At 33.5% G+C, this 26,856-nt stretch overlaps 1 protein-coding gene across 1 annotated transcript in view; it reads right to left on the bottom strand.

The window, feature by feature from the left end:
* Window positions 1-465: 465 nt before the first annotated feature.
* Window positions 466-26,856, bottom strand: part of KIF11 (kinesin family member 11) — a 37,593-nt gene continuing 11,202 nt past the window's right edge. The window contains exons 10-22 of the mRNA XM_010971219.3: window positions 26,664-26,752; window positions 20,825-20,912; window positions 20,036-20,224; window positions 19,111-19,318; window positions 17,970-18,142; window positions 16,206-16,331; window positions 15,550-15,708; window positions 13,315-13,421; window positions 8,335-8,614; window positions 6,097-6,319; window positions 4,636-4,787; window positions 3,833-3,949; window positions 466-1,915 (exon numbers count right to left, since the gene is read on the bottom strand). Coding sequence (XP_010969521.1) covers window positions 1,784-1,915; window positions 3,833-3,949; window positions 4,636-4,787; window positions 6,097-6,319; window positions 8,335-8,614; window positions 13,315-13,421; window positions 15,550-15,708; window positions 16,206-16,331; window positions 17,970-18,142; window positions 19,111-19,318; window positions 20,036-20,224; window positions 20,825-20,912; window positions 26,664-26,752 — 2,043 coding nt within the window. The 3' untranslated portion in view covers window positions 466-1,783. The remainder of the gene's footprint in view (window positions 1,916-3,832; window positions 3,950-4,635; window positions 4,788-6,096; window positions 6,320-8,334; window positions 8,615-13,314; window positions 13,422-15,549; window positions 15,709-16,205; window positions 16,332-17,969; window positions 18,143-19,110; window positions 19,319-20,035; window positions 20,225-20,824; window positions 20,913-26,663; window positions 26,753-26,856) is intronic.

Consider the following 26,856-nt stretch of genomic DNA (forward strand, 5'->3'; position numbering starts at 1 on the left):
CTCTGTTTTCCTAAGTTCTGACAAAATTGTTTTGTCAGAGGAGGAGGAATGAGTCCTTGAAGCTACCTACTCTATTTTTGCTGAAGGTTATTTTTTGAGTGCATGACATTGTGTATGAAAATTTGTAGAAGTAATTTATGGCTCTGGATGTTAAAATTCGCCAGAGATTTATTTTTGCTTCTGTCAGGCAGTTCGACTAGATGCATTAGCATTCCTAGGTAACTTTAAGACAGGGAATGAGATGCCTTAAAGCTGGACTTCAGGCCCTGTGAGGGACAATCTGTTCCTCGTTTATCTCACTCTAAGCTCTAGCCCCTTGGAGTGCACCCAAAAGCCTGGAATTGCTTACCAAGGCCCTCTTCCTTGGTGGTACCTGTGTAAAAGTTTATTTTAGGAATTTTAATACAACTCGCTTAACTCTGTAAACATATCCACTGCCAAATAAGAAATAATGGGACAAGCAAGTTAATATAAGAAACCAAATTTATTAATCATGGATTTACTGACGGTGGTTTATTTTATTAGATATTATCCATAGCTTATGTTGATATCAGATTTTGCAGAGAAATTATATGATTATTCTTATTAAGATAATGAATACTTCTGCAAGGCAAATTTAGTTCCTCAAAGTAGCACATTTGCTAATTCTCCAACAGGGTTTGATTTTACTTAGATATCAAACTCTGAATTTGTATACTCAACTTGATGTGGGCACAAAACTTATTCTTTGCATATATTCCTTTTAAGTGCTTTGGTTCTTCATGCTGAAACATCCCAATTTCCAGAAATCTGGCTGCCAGATCAAAATTGTCAGGGCACTTCTAAGGGTTAAGATGTCAATAGAGAAAAATATATACACACATATTTTATTATATACAAAGAACAACAAAAAGTTTCATCAGGTAAACAAAAGAATAAAAATTATAGTCATAATTAACAGCTTCAGAAAGCTCTTAAATCACTGTGACCTTCTGTACAAGATACAGGCCTCAAAATGGGGCCACATAGCCATTAATCACAGCTCTAGGTGGTTCTCCCATAATAGCAATCTATATTCTGGAGAAGATGGCTTTTTGTGAACTCTCTGGGCACTAATGTGTGAGGCCTCATAAAGGAATGAAATGCTTTTACATCTAGGGGGAAACAAATTAAAAATATTGAGGGAAGGGATACTTCTACATTTATGTTTATTGTTGACAGTGATTTTAGAGATAACCACAGAAAAGTGTTAAAGATTTCTAGGTAAAATTCTGGCTATCTCATAATAATAATGGATCCCATTTTGTAGCTCTACAAATGGTTTGGTGACAAATAAAAAGGGAGAAAGTGAGAGAAGGCAGAATGAAAAAGTCTAGGGAAGGAGGCAAGCGAATATAAACATAATTCAATCATAGCAAGAAAAGAAAGAATATGGTCCTTCCCAAGACCAAGCATTGGTGACATTTACCTTTGTAAGTTCAAGTGTAAAAAGAACAGTGCAGATTCTATGTATCTGCTATTTAGTAATACACAAGAAAAGTACTTTCCATTTGTTATAAAAGCGCTATTTTATATCAAAAGCTAGAAATATATATTTACTCAATGCAAATTCTAAATGAAACTCAATATACAGTGAACTACAGGAATGACAGAAAAATGGGTAGACATTAAATGCAACTAAATTTACAGTACTGCCTTGATATTTTCTACTCGTTTTTAATCTATACACAAGGCTCAAGTTCTGGAGTTACAGGTTTTATTTTTCATTTTTCTTAAAAAATAAAATTACCAATCCTCGAGTGAACTAAAAATTGTTCTGGGCTCGTAGAGGTAATCTGCTCTTCGTAACAGATTGCTCTGTAGTATCTTCCACTTTAGACCTCTCCAATGGATTAATGCCTCTGTTTTCTTTGTCTTTTCCATGTGATTTTTTATGCTGTGGATTTAAGGGGAGAAATTAAGTCAATATAAAGTAACATTTGATACATATTAACCATATTCTATTTTCAAAGTTCTCTGAGTTATAGGCAAGAAACTAGGTGTGGAAAACTTCAGAAAATGCTCAGCACAAATTTGAGCCAATGATTTGTTTGGCAAGGAGAAATCAATGCCTTCTTCATTTTATTCATTTACCAAGTGAGGTAAAAGAAATATTAATTTTCTGTATGATTTTTCAAGGAATAATTACAGATTTTATTGTGGAGCGATGGTTTGCAACAGGGAGCAATTCTGCCGCACAGGGGACATTTGGTAATGTCTGGGGACATTTTTGGTTGTTAAAACTAGGCGGTGCTACTGGCTTCTAGTAGGTAGAAGCCAGGGATGTTGCTAAACATCATATAATACACAGGACAGTCCAGGATAACAAAGGATTATCCAGTTCAAAATGTCAGTAGTGCTGCTGTTGAGAAATCTTGCTCTAGGGAAAAAAATGTTTACCATCATACAAAAAAATGGCAACTCCATTTTAAGCAGAGAATCTGATAAAAATAGGGTACCTCAAGATACTTTTTGTTTAAACTATATTTTATCTTTTAAAAAAAATCTTATTTCATATTTCTAATTTGGGAATATTTCATTGGAATCCTAGTACTTGCCCTTAGAGAGCTTTAAGTGACTGATGACATTCATTGTAGACCCATTTATCAATTCTGAAACAAATTACAAACCAACTTCAGAGTTTTTAACCCAGTTTCCCCATATCAGACTGCTATCAGAGAAAAAAATTTCTGGACTTCAGCTAAAGGTCTGAACTCCATCCCAAGTCTTTCCTGGTACGCTAGGGACTTCCTTGCTGGAGCTGAACCACTAAGCCTGGCCTTCAAAATGCTATATGCTGTAATAATGAAAGGACTTCCAGCAGGGATTAAGTAGTCAGTAAGGTTCTCCTCTCCTAACTTTCTCCCTTTTCTTAACTTTCTCCCTTTTCTTAACTTTACAAGACAGAAAAGAGGGTCAAAAAATAGAAGGAAATACACTTAGAGTTTTCTAATAGTAAAGAATAAAGCATAAGGTAGGAAGACTTTGGGGATAAAATTGCCCTGATGCAGATAGAGAGGAATTTAATAGAATCTGACTTAGAAATTTTAACAACTTAAATCAGGGATGGAGAATATTTAGATCTTGGTGGAAAGACCTGCTGGTCTATTAAAGACAGGTACAGTTGTGCATGTGCATATCAGAAGCAGCACTTCAACTATAAAATACAGATATCAATTGTCCTATGTAAGGAAATCCTTACTTCACAGACTGTCTAGGCTCATGTCTTCAAATTCGAGGGAAAAGTGTTAGGCAGTTTATAGTGCCATTCTCCAAGAAGCAGTAGGAAAGGTCACAGGATTTAAACACACAAGATCAAGGCAGGTGAGGAGTTCAGGCAATATGGGGAAATAGTTAACAGGAGAAAAGCCTCAGGCAGGAGAAAGCAGTCATTTAACCTGAGAGGCCTTTGGTCTCTCAATCTTTCAAACTTCTTGGCCTTCAAAGTCTGATTATGGGCAGAGATAGGCTCTAGGACTTCCATGTCAAAGGTGGAGGGAAGAGAGAAATGACTGCATTCAGTATCATCTGAGTATGTTGGAGGCAGAAAAGGGATAACTGTAACAGTTGAAGATTACCAGCTGAGGGTGGGATTAAGTCAAATTTTGCCTTTATTTATCCTACAGAAAACCCTTAATCAATTACCATATTTGTGTAAATAATTAAAGTCAGAAAAGTTAACAAGCCATCCCAGAGGAATGACTAAAATATTTTTTCTGTCCCAGCCACTAAGAGTAATGCCTTTATACTGAATATTAAATAGCCGACTGACATCAGATGTGGAAGGGTTATCTGATAAGATGTAATCAGGTACCTGGAAAAATGGAACCCCACCACTTGATGAACAATCCATACTAGTATCTACAGATGGCTCTTGACTTAGAGGTTCTTCAATAGTGTCCGCCAGAACCGCCTTTTCTTCATCTAAGTCCTAAAATAAGAAGTTGGATGAGTCATTAAGTCCTGGGGCTTAAAAATCTTCACAAAAGTAAAGGCAGTTTTCTTCTTTGAAAATAACACAGTGTCTATTACACAAAAGTTAAACTTCAACAAAATTAGTACAAAGTGTACAAAATAATAAAAATAATTCCTATTATGTTTTCATACAGAGAAGTACCTATAATAAAATGTTAAATGTGGTACTCTCAGAATAAAGAGATTACAGTTTCTTTCTTATTTTCTTCTTTGTTACTTTCCAATTTCCCAACTTTTCTATAATTACCATAGTTAAGGGCACAGCTTGTGGTGCTTGTCTGGGTTCTAATTCCAGCTCCATTCCTGTGACTTGGGACAAAGTAATTCTTAGTTTCCTCACCTGTAAAATGGGGACAGTACTAGGATCCACCATTGAGGGTTACTGAGAGAATTAACTGAGTAACTATTTTTGTAAAGTGCACATAATAAGCACAACATAAACACTGTCTATTATAATTATGTATTAGTCTAAAAATAAAAAATGGCCCAATTAAAAGAAACAGGCTTAATGGTTAGACAGGTATCCTTAATGAAAGACAGGGTAGGACTGAAGGGCAAAGAATAAAATCCTTCATATGAAGTCAATGACATCAAGAGTTGATGAGAGGGTTCTATAAGTATGATGCTTAAAATGAATTTTACCTGACTGGTCTCTTCTTTGTTGTTTTCTGAACAGTTTAGCATCATTAACAGCTCAGGCTGTTTCCTTTTCAACTGATCAAAGAGCTGTTCACGTGGCTGGGTTCTCACCAGTGTTGATGGGTACAAATAATTTTTCCTCTGTGGTGTCGTACCTTTAGTGGGCATAACATAAGTAGGAAAAATTGAAGTGTGGGATATGAATAAGATATTTTTTTAATGGTAGAATGTATAGTTCAAAATGAGTCTGTTGTACAGAACCATTGCCATATATGAGAATCAGTCTTATTATCTGTCAGGCATATATTGTATTTCCTACCTTGACAACTGATCTTAAATAGATCCAATTATTTTCAAAATTTGACCTATGCCAAAACATGAAATTTTCCATTCCTTTTTTTTTTTTAACATTTTTTATTGAAAAATTTTCCATTCCTGAGCATGTATATAAGATGTATTATAGGCTCTAAAAGGATTCAGAGTGCTATGAGAAATGACAGCATTATTGGAGTCAGAGCATGACCAGTTTGATAGGGATAATCATTTCCCAGCACTACCAGTTTGATAGGGATAATCATTTCACTAAAAATTTGGTGGCAGCTAAATATTAACCAGCTACATTTCTTTATAATAACTCATGCTCTCATAAATTACACAGGCACTTGCCTTTCCACTTAACGGTTATGTTCCTAATTTCATTGAAAAGTGGACAATAAATATCAGGCCTCTTAGGGAAAAAATAAACTAACATCCTTCCTTTAGGATCATCTCCTTTTATAATTACTTTAAAAAAGAAAGTTTTAAGGTATAATCGACATACCACAAAATTCACTCAGTGATTTTTAGTAAATTTACAGGGCATGCAACCACTACCACAGTCCAATGAATAACTCAGTTACTCATCCTGTATTAAGTAGTCTGTTATACCTTCTTTCAGGAAGGCTTTCCTGAATCATCATAGCCTACACTGATCTTTGCTATCTCTGACCTCCCAAAATGGTGATTCCTAAATGCCAATCTAACAGCCCATGACAAAACAAGAGATACACACAAGAAAATGCATAATGTGGTGAGCTTTGCTAGATTTATTTAATCACTTTTCTCCACTATTTTTGGTATTAAAATGTCCTTTTATAAATAGTGCTAGATAGATGTTTGGTTGGTTTTCTTTTATTTGTTTTTAAAATGTTCTCTCTTAACAAAACCAATTCCCTGAATGTTTGTAAGATTTTACTGAATTATGATGCTTAAGTTTCTAGGAGTATATGTCATCTATATCATGATATCTAATGCTTGATTGAAGCTATTTACCATTCCAATTTTTCCATATTTGAGCTGATTACAGTAAGAATGGTAAATTCCTATTGGGCAATGGCAGGGCCTAGTTTTTCTGAACATTGGGCGCTGTATATGGTTGAATTCAACTTCAAAAATTTTAACAATTCCATTTCCCTTTTAAAGTACCTGTTGGGATATCCAGTTTCAGATCCTCTTGTAGAAAGCAATTAAGCTTAGTCAAACCAATTCTTACGGTTTTATTAAGTTCTTGACTTTGTGTCATTAATTCTTCTTCATCAGTAGCTATCTGACCAAGAAAAATATTATGCTGGTTCTCATTAGCTGCTTTATGTCCACTTAATTTTTCAGTAATCTCCGAACATGAAGTCTCACAACCTTGGTTTACAACCTGTAAATGATACAAATGAGCTTTCATTATTAAAATCAAAGTTGCTGGTGTTTTATTCAATATATTAACTTCTCCTTACCTTGAAATTTTCCATAATAAAAGCTTAAAAAAACACATGCAAAAGTAGAGATAATAGTATAATTAACCCCTTTATATTCACTACCCAGCCTCAACATTTATTAATACACAGGGTATAGATCAAACAGATTGGCCACTTACTCCTGTTCTCCACCAGGTTTATTTTAAAGCAAATCCTATATCATTTCATCGATTTACTTCAGCATACATCTCTAAGAGTTAAGAACTTTATAAGACCACTCTCACATCTAAAAAAATTTAACACTGATTTCTTTATACCAAATGTCTTAGTCAATGTTCAGATTTCAACAACTGCCTCAAATATTTTTTATACTTGTTTTATTTGAAACAGAATTTATCATTAGATTTGGTTGATATGTCTTAAGTGACTATATAATTTATCATCCAAATGTAGATACTTCTCAGAGTAAAAAAGGACCATTCTTAACAATAATTATCCCAGTGCAATAGAAATAAACAAGGCCTATCCCAGGCAACCCAGGATTTAAGGCCCTCTAGTCTTACCTCTCTTTTGATAGAGGTTATCCTTCCTCATACTTTTCTCCTTGAAAAAAAATTTCATTGAAGAAACTAGGTCTTTGCTCTAGTGACTATCTCTAATTCCTGGACTTGGTCGAGTGCATCTCTAAGCTGTAGTTTCACATGTTCATCTGTCCTCTGTATTTTCCACAAATTAGATCTACAGGTTTCTACAAGTTAGATCTAAAGGTTTGCTCTAAATCAGTTTTTAGCTTCTTGGCACTGACTTCAGGTGGTACTGAAACACATAATGCCTGGTTGGTCTCTCACGTTAAGATTAATCGGTATGTTTGAGTGAGGTCACCCTATTAGTTATAAAAATCTGCCAGCTTTTGATCAAATGGTGTAAGCAGTCTTAAGTGTCCACAGGGGTTATTATTTCACTAAGGGTTGCAAAATGTTGATATTCTAATTCTATCATTTCTTCTGCATTTTATTAGCTGGGATTCCTTTTGAAATACCTTTCTTCATCTATTACCTGCTAAACCAAGATAGAATTCTTTCAGGAAAGGAGATGGATGCTCAATTGTTTTCCCCTTATTTACCACTTCTTAGAATAATTCATTTCTTCCCTAGCATGATCGAAAGGAGACCTATGAAATTTTAATGAATTCATTGGTTTTAATATATTTGATATATTTTAATCTGTTGTAGCAATTATTCTTTTTGATGCTCAAATTGTACCATCTGTAAACAGTGGAGTGTCATCAGGTTGGCTCCTAAGTCTTTTTGACACAACTCACTAATTTTTAACAGCTTCCTTACTTTCTGGTATGACAAGACCTCTAGGCTCATTTGATACATTTTTTCTGCTTCAAACTTGAAATCAGCTGTTTCTCCATTAGAATTAGTTCCTTCTAATGAAAAAAGCTTATATAGCTTAAAGTACTTAAGTTCTTTTACCTAATTCCTGAGAATACAAGTAAAATCTTTTCACTGCACAGAAGAAAAACCAAGCCACAAAGGGTTCATGCAAGTGTCAAGTTCAAGCAAACCCACAAACCTATTAAGTATCTTCTAAGCAACCAGAGTAATATCCTAAATACTTAAAGTAGCAACAGGTTTGAATTGAATCAGCAATTACAGGAGAAAAGCAAAAAGCATATATAAATGAAAGATATTATATAGCAAAAGTCACGGTGCCCCTAACTGAAGGAACTAACAAGTCAAAAATCAAAGATGGCTATAGGAAAGACAAATGTTAAATAATTTCGACATCTAGGCAACAGAGACATGAAACAAGATCGTGTATAAGCATACCAACCATTATACTTAAAAACTTAAGTCATTCATTATATTTTAAAATATGTGTTTTGAAACCAATTCTTAGCCAAGAATATTTAATTTTCTGATTATCACTATTTTCCCTAAAGTAGGTTCCATAACAAAGTTATTACCTTCAATAAATTCTGAAGTTCCTCTTCCCTTTTATTTATGCAAGATATCCACTGTTCAGAAAAACAAAGTGTGCTTGTGTTCAGAGCCTCACACCTCTGTTCAGTCTCTTGAGATACTGTATCAAAGCGGCTACTAAGTTTATCACAGTGTTTCTCAGACTCTTCAACCAATTTTGTACCTTCCTGGTTAAAACATCTAAGTTTCTCTGACAAGTCATCAAAATCAGCACAAAATTTTTCACTGTGAGAAGTTGTTTTGCTGATTATATCTTTAGATTTCCTATAGGAGAAGAGAATAACACTGTTAAAATGGAAAACTAGAGTTCAAAGGATATATAACCTGCCCGAGATCACACAGCTCAAAAAACAGCATATTCAAACCTAAGCAGTCTAGCTCCAGAGCCCATGTTCTTAACTGTCTTTTCACAGCAGACTGATAGCACATCTGCCACTAAATGACCTTTGAAAATATTTCTTTTCTTATAAAACTTTTTCCAGCCCTTCTCCAGATATGACACTTTGTACCTCATAGAATATTAACTATACACTTAATAAAATGAGCTCTCTACATGTTTTACTCCTCCCACTAGATTATGTTACTTAAGGACATCTCCCACAGCTTCTACTCAAGTCCCTAAACTGTCCATAGGCATTCTATTCTTAAGCAGTTTTGCCTTGTCTATGATATAAAATAAATCATAAAATTATATTGAGGTATGACAAACTATACATACGGCAATGTAGTACAATGTAACACAACCCCGATAAAAAATCAGTGTCAGAACATACATTTAAAATTAATTGACGGCTTCATTCTCTCAGTAAGGTTCCCTAGAACAGCATTCAAAGTCATCTCACAAGACCACAGAGTTAAACTTTGGGGAATGCAGGTTACCCTCTATTACCACTAGATGGTACACCTTGTGAGTAAATCAAGTGAGGAGGCAAATGTGTTGAATACCAAAGTTCAACTACAGATTAAGCGGAAATAATTGAAAAAGGAAAAGAATTTTAAATGGTAAGCTTGGAGGCTATCAACACAAATCTATCCTCTCAAGGAATCACAACCTAGCAGGAAGATGAAATTTATTCATAAGAGACTACAATCTACAGCAAATGCCAAAGGCAGTGGGACTCAAACTGCAGTATACATAAACCTCACCTAGATTACTGGGGCTTGCTCCTGGCTGATTCTTTTACAGGGACCCTAGACCACACTTTGAGAAACATTGGTGTACATAATAAATGTCAGGAGGATAAGAAAAATGACTTGCATAATGACTTCCATAGGTCTTAAAGAAAGTATATCATAGTTCCCTTCCCATTTCAGTCCTACTCTAGTATTCCTTTTCAAAGACACGGAAGAAGTCAGAAATCCTTATGTCTAGACACTAGGGATAAAAAGTAGGGAAATGCTTTCTAGATTCAGAATCTAGAAAGAAGAGTTCAGAATGGAACATGATATAATAAAAAGGACCAACAACAGTACTGAAAAACAGATGACAAGTAGGTACTAGGATAGGTAATAGCCGGAATTCTAGAGCGGCATCATTTAATAGAAGTATGTGAGCCACAGATGTAATTTTAACATTTCTAGCAGCTGTATTAAAAAAAAAAAAATATATATATATATATATGTATTTATATATATATATATAAAACCGAGTAACAGTGTGCTGGGTCAATATAGCATATGCAGATGTAAAATACATGAAAACAATGCATAAGAGATAGGAAGGAAGAATTGAGAATATACTTTTATAAAGTCCTTTCATTATACATGAAACAGCAAATTATTTGAAGGTAGATTAAAATTATTTAAAAATATATATTATTAACCCTAGAAAAACCACTTTAAATAGTAATTTTAAAGTATAAGTCAATGAGATAGATAAAATGAAAACAAAAATGCTCAACTTAAATTAGGAAAGGAAAAAGGAAACAAAGCACAAATAATGCAACAAACAGAAAACAACAAAATGGTAGATTTTAATCTAACTATATCAATACTTTAAATGAGAATGGTCTAAACACACCAAATAAAAGCCATACATTGTTAAATTTGATTGAAAAGCAAGATCCAATTATATGTTGTCTACAAGAAATCTACTTTAAATATAAAAAGCCAAATTTGAAAGGATGGAGAAAGATATATATGCAAATAGTCATCAAAGGAAAACTGAAGTATTTGTGTTAACTTCAGACAAAGTAGACTTCAGAACAAGGAAGATTATCAAGGATAAAAAGGGATATTACATAATGGTAAAAGGGTCAGTTCTCTAAGATATATCAACCCTAAATGTGTATGCATCTAACAACAGAGCATCACATGTATAAGGCAAAAACTGGCAGAACTGAGAAGAGAAATAGACAAATCTAGAATACAGTTGGGAGATTTCAACACCGCTCTATTGGTAATTGATAGAACAGGTAGGCAGAAACTCAGTGAGGATATAGGTGACCCAAATAGCAGTATCAATCAACTTGACCTAGCTGACATGCTTAGAACACTTCATTTGTCAAAAGCAGAACACAGATTCTTCTCATATGGGTAGCATATGAATGATGCATGCCAGAATAAAACTGCTAGGGCTCTGAAAATTAAACTGTTACTGGAACCACAGCCCCCAAAATGGTTCAGAACCTGCCCACTTAAAAAAAGACTTAAATAGGATGCTTAATCTCCTAACATAATAAACAAATTGTTCAAGATACAATTGAAAAGCACTCTGGAAAATCACAACTTGATTGAGGAAAGATAACAAGTGCCAACACTGAGATAATTCAAATGTTGGAATAATTTGGCAAGGATTTTAAAGCAGCTAGCCATCATAAAATTGTTCCAATGAGCAATTAAAACACATCTAGAGAAAAAAAGATCTTAACAAAGAAATAGAAGAGATTTTAAAAAGAAGCAAATAAAAAATTACAAAGCTGAAAAAAGCAGTAACTGAAATAAAACACCTCACTGAATGGGTTCAAGAGTAGGTTAGAGATCACAAAGGAAGGGTCAGTGAACATGAAGACATTATAGAATTCACTCAATCTTAACAACAACAAAGAGAAAACAGACTATACATCTGTAGCCTCAGAGACCTATGGTACCATAATAAAAGATCGAACATTTGTGTCATCAAACTCCTAGAAATAGAGAATTTTTTTCTGAGAAACATTCAAAGAAATAATGGATGAAACTCTCCAAGCTTGGTTAAAGGCATAAGTCTATAGATTCAAGAAGCTGAGCAAACCCAAATAGAATTAACTCAAAGAAATACAGAGAAGACACAATATAATCAAACTTATAAAAACTAAGGAGGCTATAAAGTGATATTAAACACCAATGCAGGGATCAGCAAACTTTTTCTTAAAAACCCAAAGAGCAATTATTTTAGGCTTAGAGGCTATACAGACTTCGATGTAATCTCTGCAGTGCAAAGGGATTCAAAGATAGCCAAAGGCAACATTTAAACAAACAGGCAGACTGAGTAAACAAATATGGCTCTGTCCAATAAAATTATTTGCAACAGCAGGCATCTAGCCTGCTAGTCATAGTTTGCCAAACCCTGCTCTACGTAGTAAGGATATGTCTCATCATGATTATGGGTTAGAAATTGTGAAATTATTTAATGCATATTCTAAGATTGAACAAGTAAATATATTGTGGACGAGAGCCAGGTTTCTCACTGTCTGAAAAGGGAGCACAAATATGAAATAGAAATTTATGTGCATGTATATATACACATTCACACATCTATCTCTAGCTGTGTCCATCTAGGGAGCCTTAGAAAAAAATGACACCCCAATAACAATGAGAACATCTAGTGTCCAGATCTTGGTTTCTGTCAATATGAGTTCAGAGCTGGGGCTGAGAAAGTACAAGATACCTGGAATATCTTGCTATATCAGAAAATTAAAAAATGCTCAAAAAGGACAGGTCATATCAAAAGGACACAGGAGACAACTTGAAGAGGCTCTCACTAGTTAAAACTGGGATAATTTGAGTATCAAAATAAGTAATAGTGGATTATAACCCAGAGGATAAAAGAATCCATGAGTACATGCTAACATAAATAAATGAACAAGAATAAGTGGCAGGACTTCCTCTCAGTAGAATGCCAAATAACAAATATAGAAGGAATCATGGAGTTAGAAAAAAGATTATCTGACAACCAGTATCATAATTGTTTCAGACATGCATATCAATAGATTCTAAGAGGAACAGGATACTTACATAGTTTCAAAGTATCTCCCCATAAGTTCTTCATTAATTTGCAAAGGAAAAGATTAACTTTACAGTGGAGAAATCTGGATGACAATACTATATATAACCAAATTACCAAAGTTAAACCTCTTGATATCTAAGATGCACTGAGGACACACCATTTTTGTGGTATTCTTGACAACTGCAACTAGTCCTGAAAGCCAACCCCAATTGAAGTACTATATAAATATTCTACTCTTGGAAAAAGAAAAGGCCAGGAATGAAAATGACTAAGGAAACTACTCCAGATTAAAGGAGACTCAAGAAACATGACAATTAAGTGCAATGTGTGATCCTGAATTAAATCCTGGACCAGGAAGAAAATCTTTTTCTTTTCCTATAAGGAACATTAGTGAGACAACTGGTAAAATTTGAATTAGGTCTGTATATTAGATAATAATAATTACCAATATTAAGTTTTTTGATTTAAAATAATTGTCCTATGGTTATAAAAGAGTATCCTACATTTTTAAGAAATATATAAAATGAAGTATTTGGGGGTAAATGGGCATTATAAAGACTATTCAAAAAAGATTATATATATATATATATATATAAAATATTAGCGATAAAAGAGGAGAGAGGAATGAGAATGATAAAGCAAATATAATAAAATCTTAAATGAGAAAAGGTGTTGACAGTATTTGTACTATTTAAAGCTTTTTATTCAGAAATAATTTCAGGCAGAGAAAAGTTAAAGAGAATTTAAAACAGCTTACTGCTCTGTATTTTCTTGAACACCACTAAGTGGTTTCTGGATGTTCTCACACTTTTCCTCCAAAGCACAAAATCTCTCCTCCCAAAGATTGATTAACTGGCAAAGTTCCTGTAAGAAAGGTGTGGGGAGTGGAAGAGACTGAAATTATGACACAAACTTTTTATTCTATACTTACATGAAGTATTTCCCCATAGGTGAGAATTATACAAATTCCTGACAATAGATCTTTATCTCTCTCTCACAGAGGAAAATAGTGGAAGTGATATTAAAAGAATAGTATTCTAAGCATTTTTTTAAAAAAGTAAATAATTAGCAAACTCTGCTGTTTTACCTATGAATAACAAATTACTTTCAGTATACCTCAAAACTAACCAGATACACCAAGATGTCACATTGTGTTTGAGAACCACTTTGAGAGATATACATAGCTCCTTCTGAACTGATAACACCAGAAGGGAAAAAGTAATGCTCATAATCTTAATGGGTCAAACAGTCCAAAAACATTATCAGTCACTAGAGCTGAAACATTTTACAGAACACAGTTGGATCATATTAATAAAATGTAAATAGTTTTGCCTTTTCTCAAACTTGTCATCTTCAAAAATAGTATCTCAGAGGCACACAACATGCTAGGGCCTTACAAAAGGAAGCAGCTTCACTAAAGACCAAGGAAGAGCTGAAAATGCACTCAGCAGTCATATTAACTATTCAGTCCATTAGTTGGCCAAGATCTCTGAATAACACATCAGCTGACAACACACATGTAACACTCAGATTATGAATCAAGTGTGTCAGTATTTTTACTAGTCTCGAAGTAGAGGGAAATGTAGGTATTCTCAGATTTATCTACATGTAAACAGGTGTTCAGAGTTTTACATAATTGGTTTGTCAGTGCTAGCCTCAAGTTCTAGAAAAATCTAAGAAGTAGCTCAGTTAGCTTGCTTCCTTAAGCCTGGGAAGTCAAACCACTCATGCTAAAATACTTTTCATATCATAAGTGTTTTATTTTCAAACAGCTACTTACCAATTTTAAACATTTCAAAACAGCTGATTTATAAAAAGGTGATCTACCTTAGAATATATACCTAAAAACATCTAGACAGGTTTAAGGTAGACACTCTAGGAAGAGGTATGAGAAACTGCTGCAATTTCAAATTGCAAAAATATGTTCTAGAAACACGGAAAAGCCCTCAAAAATGCACGTCTTTCAGGCAATATAATCATCACCACTGCTATAAGATGACCTAAATAGTAAAATGTTCGTGAGGCCTCAGTTTTCTCATTAGAAAACTGAGCTAGTAATAGAACCTGTATCTATATCGGTGGGAGGAATAAACATATGGTGAGTTGCTCAATAAATGTTAACTATTATTTGTATTAATTCCTGATATTAACCTTTTGTCTGAAAAGTTTCATGCTTATCAATTAGAGAAACAATCTTATTTTCAAGTTGCTTTAATTCTTACCTAAAAATCTTGGATGTGTTTCTCTTCTCATTTCAGGTGACATGGATATGAATTCCCTTTTCCTCATTTCCAAAATAATCCCTTACTGGTCACTATATCACGTTAACAGTTTTACTGACCAAAGAGTTCTATCATATAGTAATAGTCTCATTTAATAGAACTTTTAGACATTCATTACCAAGGCTTATAGATAATGACTTCCCTGGTTAAGAGGTTTGATTTTGGTTTAAAGCCTCATATACTGAGGAAGAGTTTATATAGAGAAGTCATGAATTATATTTATCAATAAAAATTAAGAATTATATTAATATATTACAATTTAAATGCCTGATATCAATGAGACATACAGTAAAAGAAAGCAGGACATAGTTTATGAAAGAGAATAACTATCCATGCTACCCCAAAAAAAAAAATCAATTTGTCAGGTTATAATGTAGATACATGTTCATTTTAAAGGCTATGACCATTTTCTTCTAACCGTACTCCCAACAGTATGTTTTTGCAGCTTTATGTTTCATCTTCAAGTGAGGAAAGGACTCTTGTCTAATTGTGCTTTAGCATAGGGTTCTACATGTAGTAAATCATCAACTATTAACTGATCAAGAAAAGTACTTTCAATTATTTTACATTAATTATTGTTATAAGCAAAAGTGGCTATGGTATTTTCAGGTTTCTAAATTAGTTAGACAGCATTCCGTTTAGGTAACAAGGATTATCAAGTTAAAGATCTTAAAACTTTTTACACTCCCCAAATCACCTAAATAAGATACCTGTGAGTGGATTTTCTTTATCGTCTTCAGGTCTTCAGTTAAGTTCTCACATTGCTTCTGTGATTCGGTCAAGGAAGAAACTGTATTTTCTTGTAGTTCATGTAGATCGTTACACAGTGTACTGAGAAAGTCATCCATTTCCTTTTTCTGATCTTCTATCTTTAAAGAAAAAACTTAATTTCTAAGTTTATTTATTTATTTGTTATTTTTATTTTTTGAATACATACAAAATAGAAAAGAGAGAAAATAGTATGCAGAGAAAAGTCCCTTTCTCCAGCCCCTAGAACTCCAGTCCCACTTCTGCCTCCAAGACACGATGGCTACCATTTTTAAACACTTCCAGAGATATTTTATTATCCATATTTAGGCACGCATATATGGGTATGCATTTATATGTATATCTTCCTCACCGACCATACGATAGCCTATGTATGCTACTGTATAAACTTAAGTATCTATCTTGAAGGTCATTCTCTCTCATTTCTCTCAGCCATGATTCTGCTGACCACATCAGTGTAGAGAGCATCTTCTCTCTTCCCTCCTCCAGATTCCTTCTTACAACCCATGCATTCTGCACATAAACATATCTCCAGGTATGGCCACAGAGAGAGTTTCTTTCTTAAATGACAATTTGAGAGAATAAGATTATTTGTTACCTTATTAGCCACTATCAATGAAGTCTTGAAAATACGCTTTAGTTGATTATTGATTTCCAGGATAGATACCACAGTGGGGGATAAAACTGTTTCCAGTGAACTGAGAAGGTCAGTCTTAAGTACATTCTGGTTTTAAAAATAAACAAAGAAGAATTTAAAAAGAATATTTTCACCTCCATAAATCTGACTGGTTAAATGATAATATCTTAAATACTCTGTTATCTAAGCACATGTATATTAACATCCTAAGTGTCCATTCTCTGTTCCTTATAACCTACAGACCCTAGTACTAGAGTTTATATTCATCATAAATCACTTAATCCTGCATATAGTAATTAAGAGAATGTTCACTTCATGTACAGTAGATGCTTAACAGTCTAATGCAGCAGAAGTCAGAAGAATTCAGAAGAGGGGGAAATGACAGTCATTTGATAAGATTTCAGCATTGCAAACAAAGGAGGGGAAAAAAAAAACACAAGTACATTCTAACAAAATAAATTTCAAACAAGTTTAGGTTATAAAGTCAAAAAGGCTAAGACCAAATAGGCTTCAAAAGTAGGCTTTGGGCTGGAGATATTTAAATTTGTCAAGGTTCTTATTCTTGTCAAGGTATATAGAAAAGTTGAGAATGTACTGTTGTTTGGGAATTTTTATAAAAAGGAAAAAAAAAATTCTGATCTAAACTCCTTTTACTAGGGCAAGGATGAGGAACTTTAACAGAAATAATTAGTAAACACATAAAAGGCTACCAGTATTCTTTTGAAAGAAGAGCTATCATACTAATTTCAACTCATTCTGTGGGAGCAGCAATCATCACTTTGGACTTAAGCAATGCTTACAGCTTGGTAGGAAAACATCAATGAATACAGACTATCATTTAGTGAATAAATCCATTTCCAAAAAGTTAGTACCAACAGAGTATCTTTTAACTTTATCAAATATGTGTGATTGAAGAAATATACAAAATAATGTCATACAAGCACTAAAATTAGGCAAAGTATCAGCTAACATTTATAGTATTTACTTGGAAAATATTTGGTAAATATTATTAAAGTTAAAAAAGAGCCTGCATAAAGAAGGAAACAAAGTGATATGGCCAAGAACTTCCTAGACAAATCATACAAATTATTACAAAATAAAGAGTATATACAAATCAAGTGTGGAGAAGGTAATTAATATGTAATTATGTAATTATGTAATTACATGACTGGCTTTTATAGAACTGTGAAAAAGATCCTTACAGTTAAAGGCCAGATGGGCTCGATCACAGATATCTGACCCCAAAAGTTTCTATTATTGTTTCCAAAATTTTCTAAGTTATTTTTCTTGCACATTTTTCTGTATTGCTGTAGTTTTAAAATTGACCATCTAACATCCCATTCTGGTTGGGTCAGTGTGACAATTCTAGGATCCTTGAGGAAAGGATGACAGACAAATTTCTGAGCCAACTAACAAGTCATAGGTCCCTTAAATTCATCTGAAGCTAAACCCACCCTTTCTAGTTATTAAAAGGCTTACTAACTCCTACACTTAATGTTACAATGTGTAAGTGAAAAAAGTTTCAAAGGTTGGTTATATGCATTTGGAAATCAATCATTCTGGGCGAAAAAAACAGTGAAGAGATTTGTCTTTATAAACCTCCTCTTAAAGTGGCATGTTTATCATTGTGACTAGTAAAGCTTAAGATGAAAGAACACCAGTTAACATTGTTTTGAAGACTTATCAAATGTAACCCTTCAAAAATACTTTAAGAGATTTACTAACAATCAATGTCTGAAGTGCAGTTTTACTTTCTGTTGCTAATGATTGTTCTTTTAATATCATATTAGAAATCTGAGAAACAAGTGTAGACACATTTTCTGGAATGGATGTGAGAGATCCGAGTGCTGTTGTAGTAATAGTGTCTAATGCAGAGACACTGGAAGACAGCAGGTTACCTATACCAAAAAAAAAGAAAAAGAAAAAAAAAAAGAAAAAAGATGTAAACTTGGACATAAATATATTTAAATACAGTTAGAACCACTTCAAAGAAGTTGGCAAAATTATATCCTTGTTGTGTAAATTTGTAATAACAAATAAATTTAAAATAATTGGCTCACTACATAAGCAAGGAATAACTTTAAATATAAATTATATATGTTCCATAATGTTCAGTAAACATTTGGTATATCTGTAGGTGTATCAGACCCAAAGCTGTAACTCACAGTAAACAAGAATTAGAATACTCTAAAAATTAATCTCTAACTAAAAGTAATACACAGTATAACTGTCGATAAAAGAGGTTATGGAAGAAAAGAAAAACTAGAAATCATTAAACAAAATTTGTAGTGGTTAGCTTAGACTGACTAGACTCTAGGTGATTTTCAAAAATTCTTACATTTCTGCATCTTCCAAATTTTCTATAGTGAGGACAATACTTTTATAGTAAACAAATTGATACTTAAGTATTTTCCAAAATGAAGGTAACAATAATGGTTATAGTTAAAAATAATACCCATATATTCTGACAATACAGCAAACATTCAAAAGATCCATACTCAAAAGAAAAAAAAAAATGGAGAATGTTTATACACAAAACATTTCAATAAGGAAACCCAAGAAATGTTAACTGTAATATCTATGGAAAAGGATATACCGTCAGGGATAAAAGGGGCTTTTTCTTCTAAAGTTTATACATTTAGTTATTGTTTAATAAACATAACATTTTACAGAAAAAAAAGACTGAGATTTGTTTTAATTCAAAGGCAGCAGAAGCATTTAATCCCTAGTTTGATCAGCTGGTGCATGCATTAGAGGGGACTAGTGACTACCACCTGAGTTTTTAATGATAAAATTTAATTATCAGTTTTAAAATTAGTCTCACACTAAACACACAAAGACTAGAATTAGAAATTATTGTACTTACCAAACAAAGTCTCGTGAACTTCGAGCATGGCCTTTTGTTTTGAGCTGCCATCCTTAATTAATTCTTCCATATTATTAAACAGACTATTCAGGTTTTTGCCAAAAATATCCTGAGCTTCTGCATTATGCTGATCAACTGCCTTCTTACGATCCAGTTTAGAATGGAGACCAGATACATCTCTTGTAGTTTCTTCAACTGTGGTAAGCAACTATATTTGATTTTTGAAAATAAATTTTTATAAGACAGGTATGACAAAAGCAATCTAATGAAAATATCTGTGCTTTGTTAGGATTTCTCCTGATAAGAACTAGTAAATTTTGTATCAGAAGAAATTTTAACGTTGATGCTAATTTATACAGGAATGTTTATTTCCCCTCCCCATGTCATCTAGACAAGGAAAATTGATTTTGCCAATCTATTATAGTAATTGTGCTTCCTCATAAATTTTTTCTATATTATGTGCTACTAATTCCTCAAAAGTACACCTAATAGAAAATTAAATACTTTCATACACCAGAAACTAATACATTGTAAATCAACTATATTTCAATATTTTTAAACGGTAAAAAAAAAATTAAATACGTTTAACATCTTACATCATTAGAAGTTACTAAATTCTTGATTACTGATTAGTTTCAACTATGACCACAGGTAAAGCATTACACCACCATTATTTTGAACACTCACAAAGTGTATTAAAATCATGTTCTACTTTCAAAACTCAAAGGAATAGTTTTTTCTTAAGTTAGCATCTCCAGTGAGGAAAATTCAGACATAATAGTAAAATAATGTTTCTTAAATGGACAGAAAATATCATTTCGGGTGAATAAATAGAATTTCACAATTAATGCTTAAGGTAAGAAAGTTACTTTTACCCATTCTTTAATTTCTTTAATGTGAGTACAAATTAAAACAAAAGACAAACCCTGCTGGCAGCATCATGAAGTTTCTCCTCAGTACTTTCCAAAGCTGATGTGATATATTCTTCTTTAACAAGCTGTAATTTAGTTTCTTGTAAATGTTTTTGAGTGGTTGCAAGTTCCTCTGTCTTATTTTGCAGGTCAGATTTGCACTGGTCAAGTTCATTTTTATTATCCATAAATAATTCTGTTACCTAAATATAATACATTAAACATTTTTAAAATAATTATAAAATGCTGAACCGGCTATTGAGACAACTAGCTATTTCATAATATAATATTAGAAGAACTAACAAATTTTTTTCATATAAAAGTTGTAACAAGTTACCAGGTAGGTTAGAACATTTCATATGGCATCTGGTTTCTTCCTGTAAATTCATTAAAAAACAAATAACACATCTAGTGGAGTGGTGTTAATTCTTCAGATTCCTTCCAACACTGCCAGGGTGAGGGTGGCATGGAAGGGTCCGATCTACAAACCTTAGTTATTTAACATCTGGTTTCTCCCAAGATCTGCATTTCCTCATCTGATAAACATGGTAGTGAACATGTCTCAGCATTCACTATTAGCTTTAACATTAAATTGTACAATTCAGTTAATTTCTTAAAATGTTGCATTAATATAAATGTCAAAATAAATAGCATCTTCATTATCATTGATGACAGTAAAAAAATCATGATACAACTTATTTTTAGTTTCAAAGTCAGCAAGAAAAGTCAGGTCCTCCACATTCTGAAGCTGTCTTTTAATATTTGCTTTTTACATGACATTCAATATTGTTTTGAATGCTTACCCTACTTAGCTCCTCCTCAACGGCAGCAATTTTTTCCATCAATTCTACAATTTGTTCTTCTTGAACAGTTAGTTTTCCACTCATGGCTCTAAAATAAAGTATAATAGGAGTTTAGCAGTTGGTATTTTTTCCTAATTCCTATAAAATTTATTCTAACACAACTGAGGCATTACATATCATCTCTACCATTTATCACTATCATGATAATGATGGCTAAGTGTCAATAACAATAGATAAAATGCAAAAAATCAAATGTATTCTTTGTCCTTGGTTTATAAATGGGCTGTTTTTCTTGTTTTCCCCATTTTGAAACTGAGAACCCCTATCTATGAGGTGAAAAAAATGTGTGTTTATAAAATTTGAGAAGCTACAACGCTGACAGACTATAACCCACATAAAGCAGAAGTGAGGGATACAACTAGGTGTCTGTAATCAGGAATATGAAGTATAAACAAGACACTCAGCATCCAGGAGAGCTTGTAATGTGAAGTCATCTGGTGTCAAAAGAAGAGGGGGTGAGATAAGGGGCTAAAATCTGGAAAACTGAATTGAAGTATGTACACAGAGCAATTACACCTCCTGCCCCCTGCACACATACCTCAAGACAGACAGCAGCATACATACATCAAACCACCATAAAAGTTCCTTAGCCTTAGCACTACTGACATTCTGGACCAGAGAATTCTTGTCTACTTTAATGAGTGTCTCTGATTTCTTGAGCATTAACAAGTTTTGGAAGTAAGTGCTGTCCTTTGCATTCTTCTAGTTCCTTCATACTAACCATTTTCTATTCCACACTGTGCTTAAATGACAAAGATCCTTTTAAGAAGGCAGATTTCCTCAAATTATTAGCTAGAGATTTTACTGATTAAAAGAAAAGATAAAAGAACTGAGGTATAAGGGGAAAGTTAATTCTGTCTTTTGATTAACAATATTAGCTCTTTATTGGGAGTAGCTCTTTAAAGTAGAATAGGATGTTTAAATGCTTTTCCTATATTGACTGTACAAGAGAAATGTAATATTGTTATTCAATAAATGATACAGTTTTGATAAATATTTTAATTGCAGTATAACTGACTTACAATATTATATTAGTTTTAGGTATACAACATAGTGAGTTAATATTTTCACTAAAAAATGATCACCACAATAAGTCTAGTTACCATCTGTCACCATACAAAGTTATACAATATTGGCTGTATTCCCTATGCTGTACATTACATCCCCAAACTTATCTTATAACTGGAAGTTTCTACCTCTTAATCTCTTTCACCTGTCGCCCATTCCCCTCACCACTCTCCTCACTGGGAAGCACCAATCTGTTCTCTGTATCTATGAGTGTGTTTCTGTTTTGTTATGTTTGTTCACTTACGTTGTTTAGATTCCACATATGAGTGAAATCTACAGTATTTGTTTTTCTGTAATTTCGCTTAGCATAATACCCTCTAGATCCATCCATGTTGTCACAAATGGCAAGATTTCATTCTTTTTCATGGCTGTGTAGTAATTCATTATTTATATCACATCTTCCTTATCCATTCATCTGTCGATGGACAGTTAGGTTGATTCCATATCTTGGCTATCATAAGTAGTGAGACAATGAACATACACGAACATATAGCTTTTCAAATTTATGTTTTATTGTGCTTTGCAGATATTTCTTTTACAGATTGAAGGTTTGTGGCAACCCTGCATTGAGCAAGTCTACTGATGTCATTTTTGCAACAGCATTATTTTTTAATTAAGGTGTGTACATTTGTTTTAGACATAATGCTATTGCTCACTTAACAGACTACAGTATAGAATGTACATAACTTTTATATGCACTGGGAAATAAAAAATTCATGTGATTCACTTTATTGTGAGATTTGCTTTATTGAGGTGGTCTGGAACAAAATACATAACCTCTCCAAGGTATGCCTTTGTCCTCTTGGACTGACCCCTTTATCATTATATAATGCCCTTGTTTGCCCCTTGTTACAGACTTTGTTTTAAAGTCTGTTGTCTGATATGAGTACTGCTACCCCAGCTCTTTTTTCATTTCCACTTGCAGGGAATATCTTTTCCATTCCTGCACTTTTAGTCTCTGTGTGTCTTTAGATCAAGTGAATCTCTGTAGGAAGCATATAGACAGGCATTGTTTTTCAATCCATTCAGCCACCCTATGTCTTTTGACTGGAGCATTCAGTCCATTTACACTTAAAGTGATTATTGATAGATACGTACTTCCTGCCATTTTGGTAACTTTTCTGGTTGTTTCTGTAGTTCTTCTCTGCTCCTTTCTTCTCCTCTTTGGTCTCTTCCCTTATAGTTTGATGACTTTCTTTAGTGTTATGTTTGGGTTCCTTTTTCTTTTTTGGTATATCTATTAAGTTTTTGGTTTGTGGTTACCATAAGGCTCATATATATCAACCTGGATATAGAACAGTCTATTTTAAGCTTATAGTGACCTAAGTTTGAATGCATTCAAATAAAGCACTACATTTTTACTCCTCTCCCCCCACATTTTATGTTTTTGAGGTCATATTTTACATCTTTAATTTTGTGTATCCCTTAACGACCTACTGTGGTAATAGTTGACTTTACTACTTTGTCTTTTAACCTTCACACTAGCTCTTTAAATGGCTGCTCCACTGCCTTTGGTATATATTTGCTTTTACCAATGAGATTTTTTTTCTTTCATGTATTTTCTTATCACTAGTTATGGCCTTTTCTTTTCAATTTAAAGACCCTTTAACATTTCTTGTAAGGTCAGTTTCGTGGTAATGAACCCCTTTAGATTTTGCTTGTCTCAGAAGCTCTTTCCTTCAATTTTGAATGATAACTATGCTGGTTAGGGTATTCTTGATTATACATTTTTCTCTTTCATCACTTTAAATATATCAGGGCACTCCCTTCTGATCTGCAAATTTTCTGCTGAAAAAATCAGGTGATAGTCTTATAAGGGTTCCCCTGTATGTGACTAGTTGCTTTTCTCTTGCTGCTTTTATAATTCTCTCTTTAATTTTTGCCATCTTAATTATAATGTGTCTTGGTGTGGACCTCTCTGGGTTTATCTTGAGACTCTGTGGTTCCTGGATCTGGATACATTTCCTTCTCCAGGTTAGAAAAGTTTTCAGCCATAATTTTTTCAAATAAGGATTCTGCCCCTTTCTTTCCCTTCTTCTTTTGAGACCCCTATAATGTGAATATTTGGATTAACCTCATTTTTAAAAGTTTCTTCTTTTAGCTGTTCTGATTGGGTGATTTCCATTATCTTATCTTCCAGATCATTGATCCATTTCCCTGTGTCATCTCATTTGTCACTGACTCCCTCTAGTTTATTTTTCATTTCAGCGATTACATTCTTCAGCTCTGATTGGTTCTTTATATTTTCTAACTCTATGTTGAAGTTCTCACTGTGTTCCTCCATTCTTTTCCTAAGTTTGGTAAGCATCTTTACTGGGCATTACTTTGAACTTTGTCAGGTAAACTAGTTATATCCATTTCATTAGAGATTTTTCCTGGGGTTTTATATTCTTTCATTTGGAACATATTCCTCTGTCTCCTCATTTTGTTTCACTTCTGTGTGAAAAAGCTACCTCTCCCAGTCTTCAAGGCTTGGATGGCGTTGTATAGGCACATTCCCTGTGTTGATGGCATGTACTGGGTAGCTTTGGCAGGCCAGCTGGAGCTGGAATGGGTACAGGCCAGAGGGAATGATGCAGTTTTGATAAAGTTTTAAAAGTTCTGTTAAACTTGGGGTAAATAAAGCATTATTCTGTTTAAATGTTGGCTCCAGCTTTTGTGATCCTGCTCTGACCTACAGTGTAATTTCAAGCTTTTTCAGGAAGAACTTTGTTTCAGATCATGCCTCATATCCAGTCTTTAAAATGATGGGATAGACAAATTAAAGTTACTTCTTAATCTAAACTATAAAGAGATGACCAGAAGATAAGAAAATTAGACAATCATTCCAGTGTCCAATGTTTGACTATTAACAGCAGAAGATACTATATTAGCAAATCAAGGGACAAAACCACTTGTAGATATTTATTGGTTGCCTACTAAGCACCCATCTCCAGCATCCAGATTTCCTTTGGGGAATGAATATGCCCTGACTGTACAGCATGGCTGTATGGTGGGGTTTGGGGGAGGTGGGAGAGGGCCTAAATCCATCCCCAGATCCAGAGACTAAATCTGACTGGCTTAAGACAGTTAGGGAAATTAAATTCCTTTACCAGTTATTGGTTCATACATGGACAAAACTGAGGCCTAAAGTAATCAATAAGTGATGTTCCCCTGGCCAGTTTTGATGGTTGATGGACAAGAAGCCTCTCATCCACATGAGATATGAACGAGAGCAGGTAGCTGTTCTGTTGCTGACCATCTTCCTAGATGAACAGCAAGCCCTAGACAAAAGCCACCATTCAGAACAGGAGTTGGAAGAGACAGAAACAGGATCCTTGAGTTATTGGATTAAATATCCTTAAAGCTCATTCTATCCCCTTGCTGTTTTAAGACAGTTTAAGTTGGGCTTTCTAGCATTCTGATACCAAACTTAAAATATAAAAAAGTGTTTACTGAATAAGAATTAAAGTATAAAAATACAAATATGATAGAATTAGGGACACTGTAAAGTGAACAGTGGAACGCCAGTGTGTATGGTAAAGTATATCTGAAAACTAGAGAAACAGAAAAAAGAAAAACATTAAAAAATAAAAAGTTTAAGAATTGAGTGCAAATTTACGAAAGATTTTTGTAGAAGTGTTTTTGCCAACTAGGTATGGGCTGTGAAAGAACCAAACAAAACTAAAGTCACAGAGAGGGAGGATATAGCTAAGTGGTAGAGGACATGCTTAGCATGCACGAGGTCCTGAGTTCAATCCCCAGCACCTCCTCTAAAAATAAATAAATAAATAAACCTAATTATCTCCCCCTCCCCATAACAAAACCCAAAAAACAAAAACCTAACATCACATAAGAAGAATAAATGGAGAATTATTGTTTAATACCCTGTGATACACAATATAAATTTGAGCATTTGTTAATATATGAACAACAATCAGGATATAGCACATTATGATAATTGAAAATAAATGGGAAAAATGAGTTTATTAAATGATTTATGTAAAATTAGAATGATCATATAAGTGTAATATCTAAGATTATACTAAAATGATCTTGGCTATTATCAGTTAGCTGTAAATAACTTTTATCATTATTAATTTAAAAAATGCCCTGTGAAAGTCACCCTCCTTAATACCTTGAAGGATAAATGCAATCAGGAATTGTCAAATTATAATCCTTAGCATCCCACTTCCCTTCTGCGTCTGTTATTATTGTTGTTGATTCTACATAAAGCCTTACTAGAAGCTTTCCTTGGAGCAAACTATTCCAGGATTAAAAAGTGAACAGATTAGTGGCTGTCAGGGGTTAGGGATCATTGGGGAAGAAGAGTGAATATGACTAGAGAGGGTAGCAAGAGGAAGATCTTTGTAATGACAGGATGGTTCTGTATCTTAACTGCAGAACTACAAAGAATCTATAAAAGAGATAAAATGCCTTAGAATTATACACATACATTGTACCAATGTCAATTTGATACTGTACAAAAAGTTACTTAAAAGGTAAACAATGTGGGAAACTGGGCGAAAAATACATAGGACCTTGGTACTCCTCTTGCAACTCACATGATTGTATCATTATTTAAAAATAAAAAATTATATTAAAAAATTTAACTGTTTGAATAACTACTTAACGTCAAAACAAAAAGAAGCATCTATAGAAGGCATTTCAAATAGCCTATTATCAGAAAGTGCTTATTCTTGGAAATTAATTTCCACAGCCAAGGGCTTACCGAAAATTTTCTTCAGAAATGTACACTCCATTTTTCTCACGGGCTGCAGCAAGATCTCGTTTCAGACGCTCTATCTCTTCTGTATATTCCTATACAAGAATGTTGTAGGTGTCAATTTAGCACTTAACTTTTTTTTTTTCCATTCAGTTTGGGGAGGATGTATAATAAATAAGACAAAGTTGGCCCTTATGTT

The sequence above is a fragment of the Camelus bactrianus genome, chromosome 11 (assembly GCF_048773025.1).
Source record: "Camelus bactrianus isolate YW-2024 breed Bactrian camel chromosome 11, ASM4877302v1, whole genome shotgun sequence".
NCBI lineage: Eukaryota > Metazoa > Chordata > Mammalia > Artiodactyla > Camelidae > Camelus > Camelus bactrianus.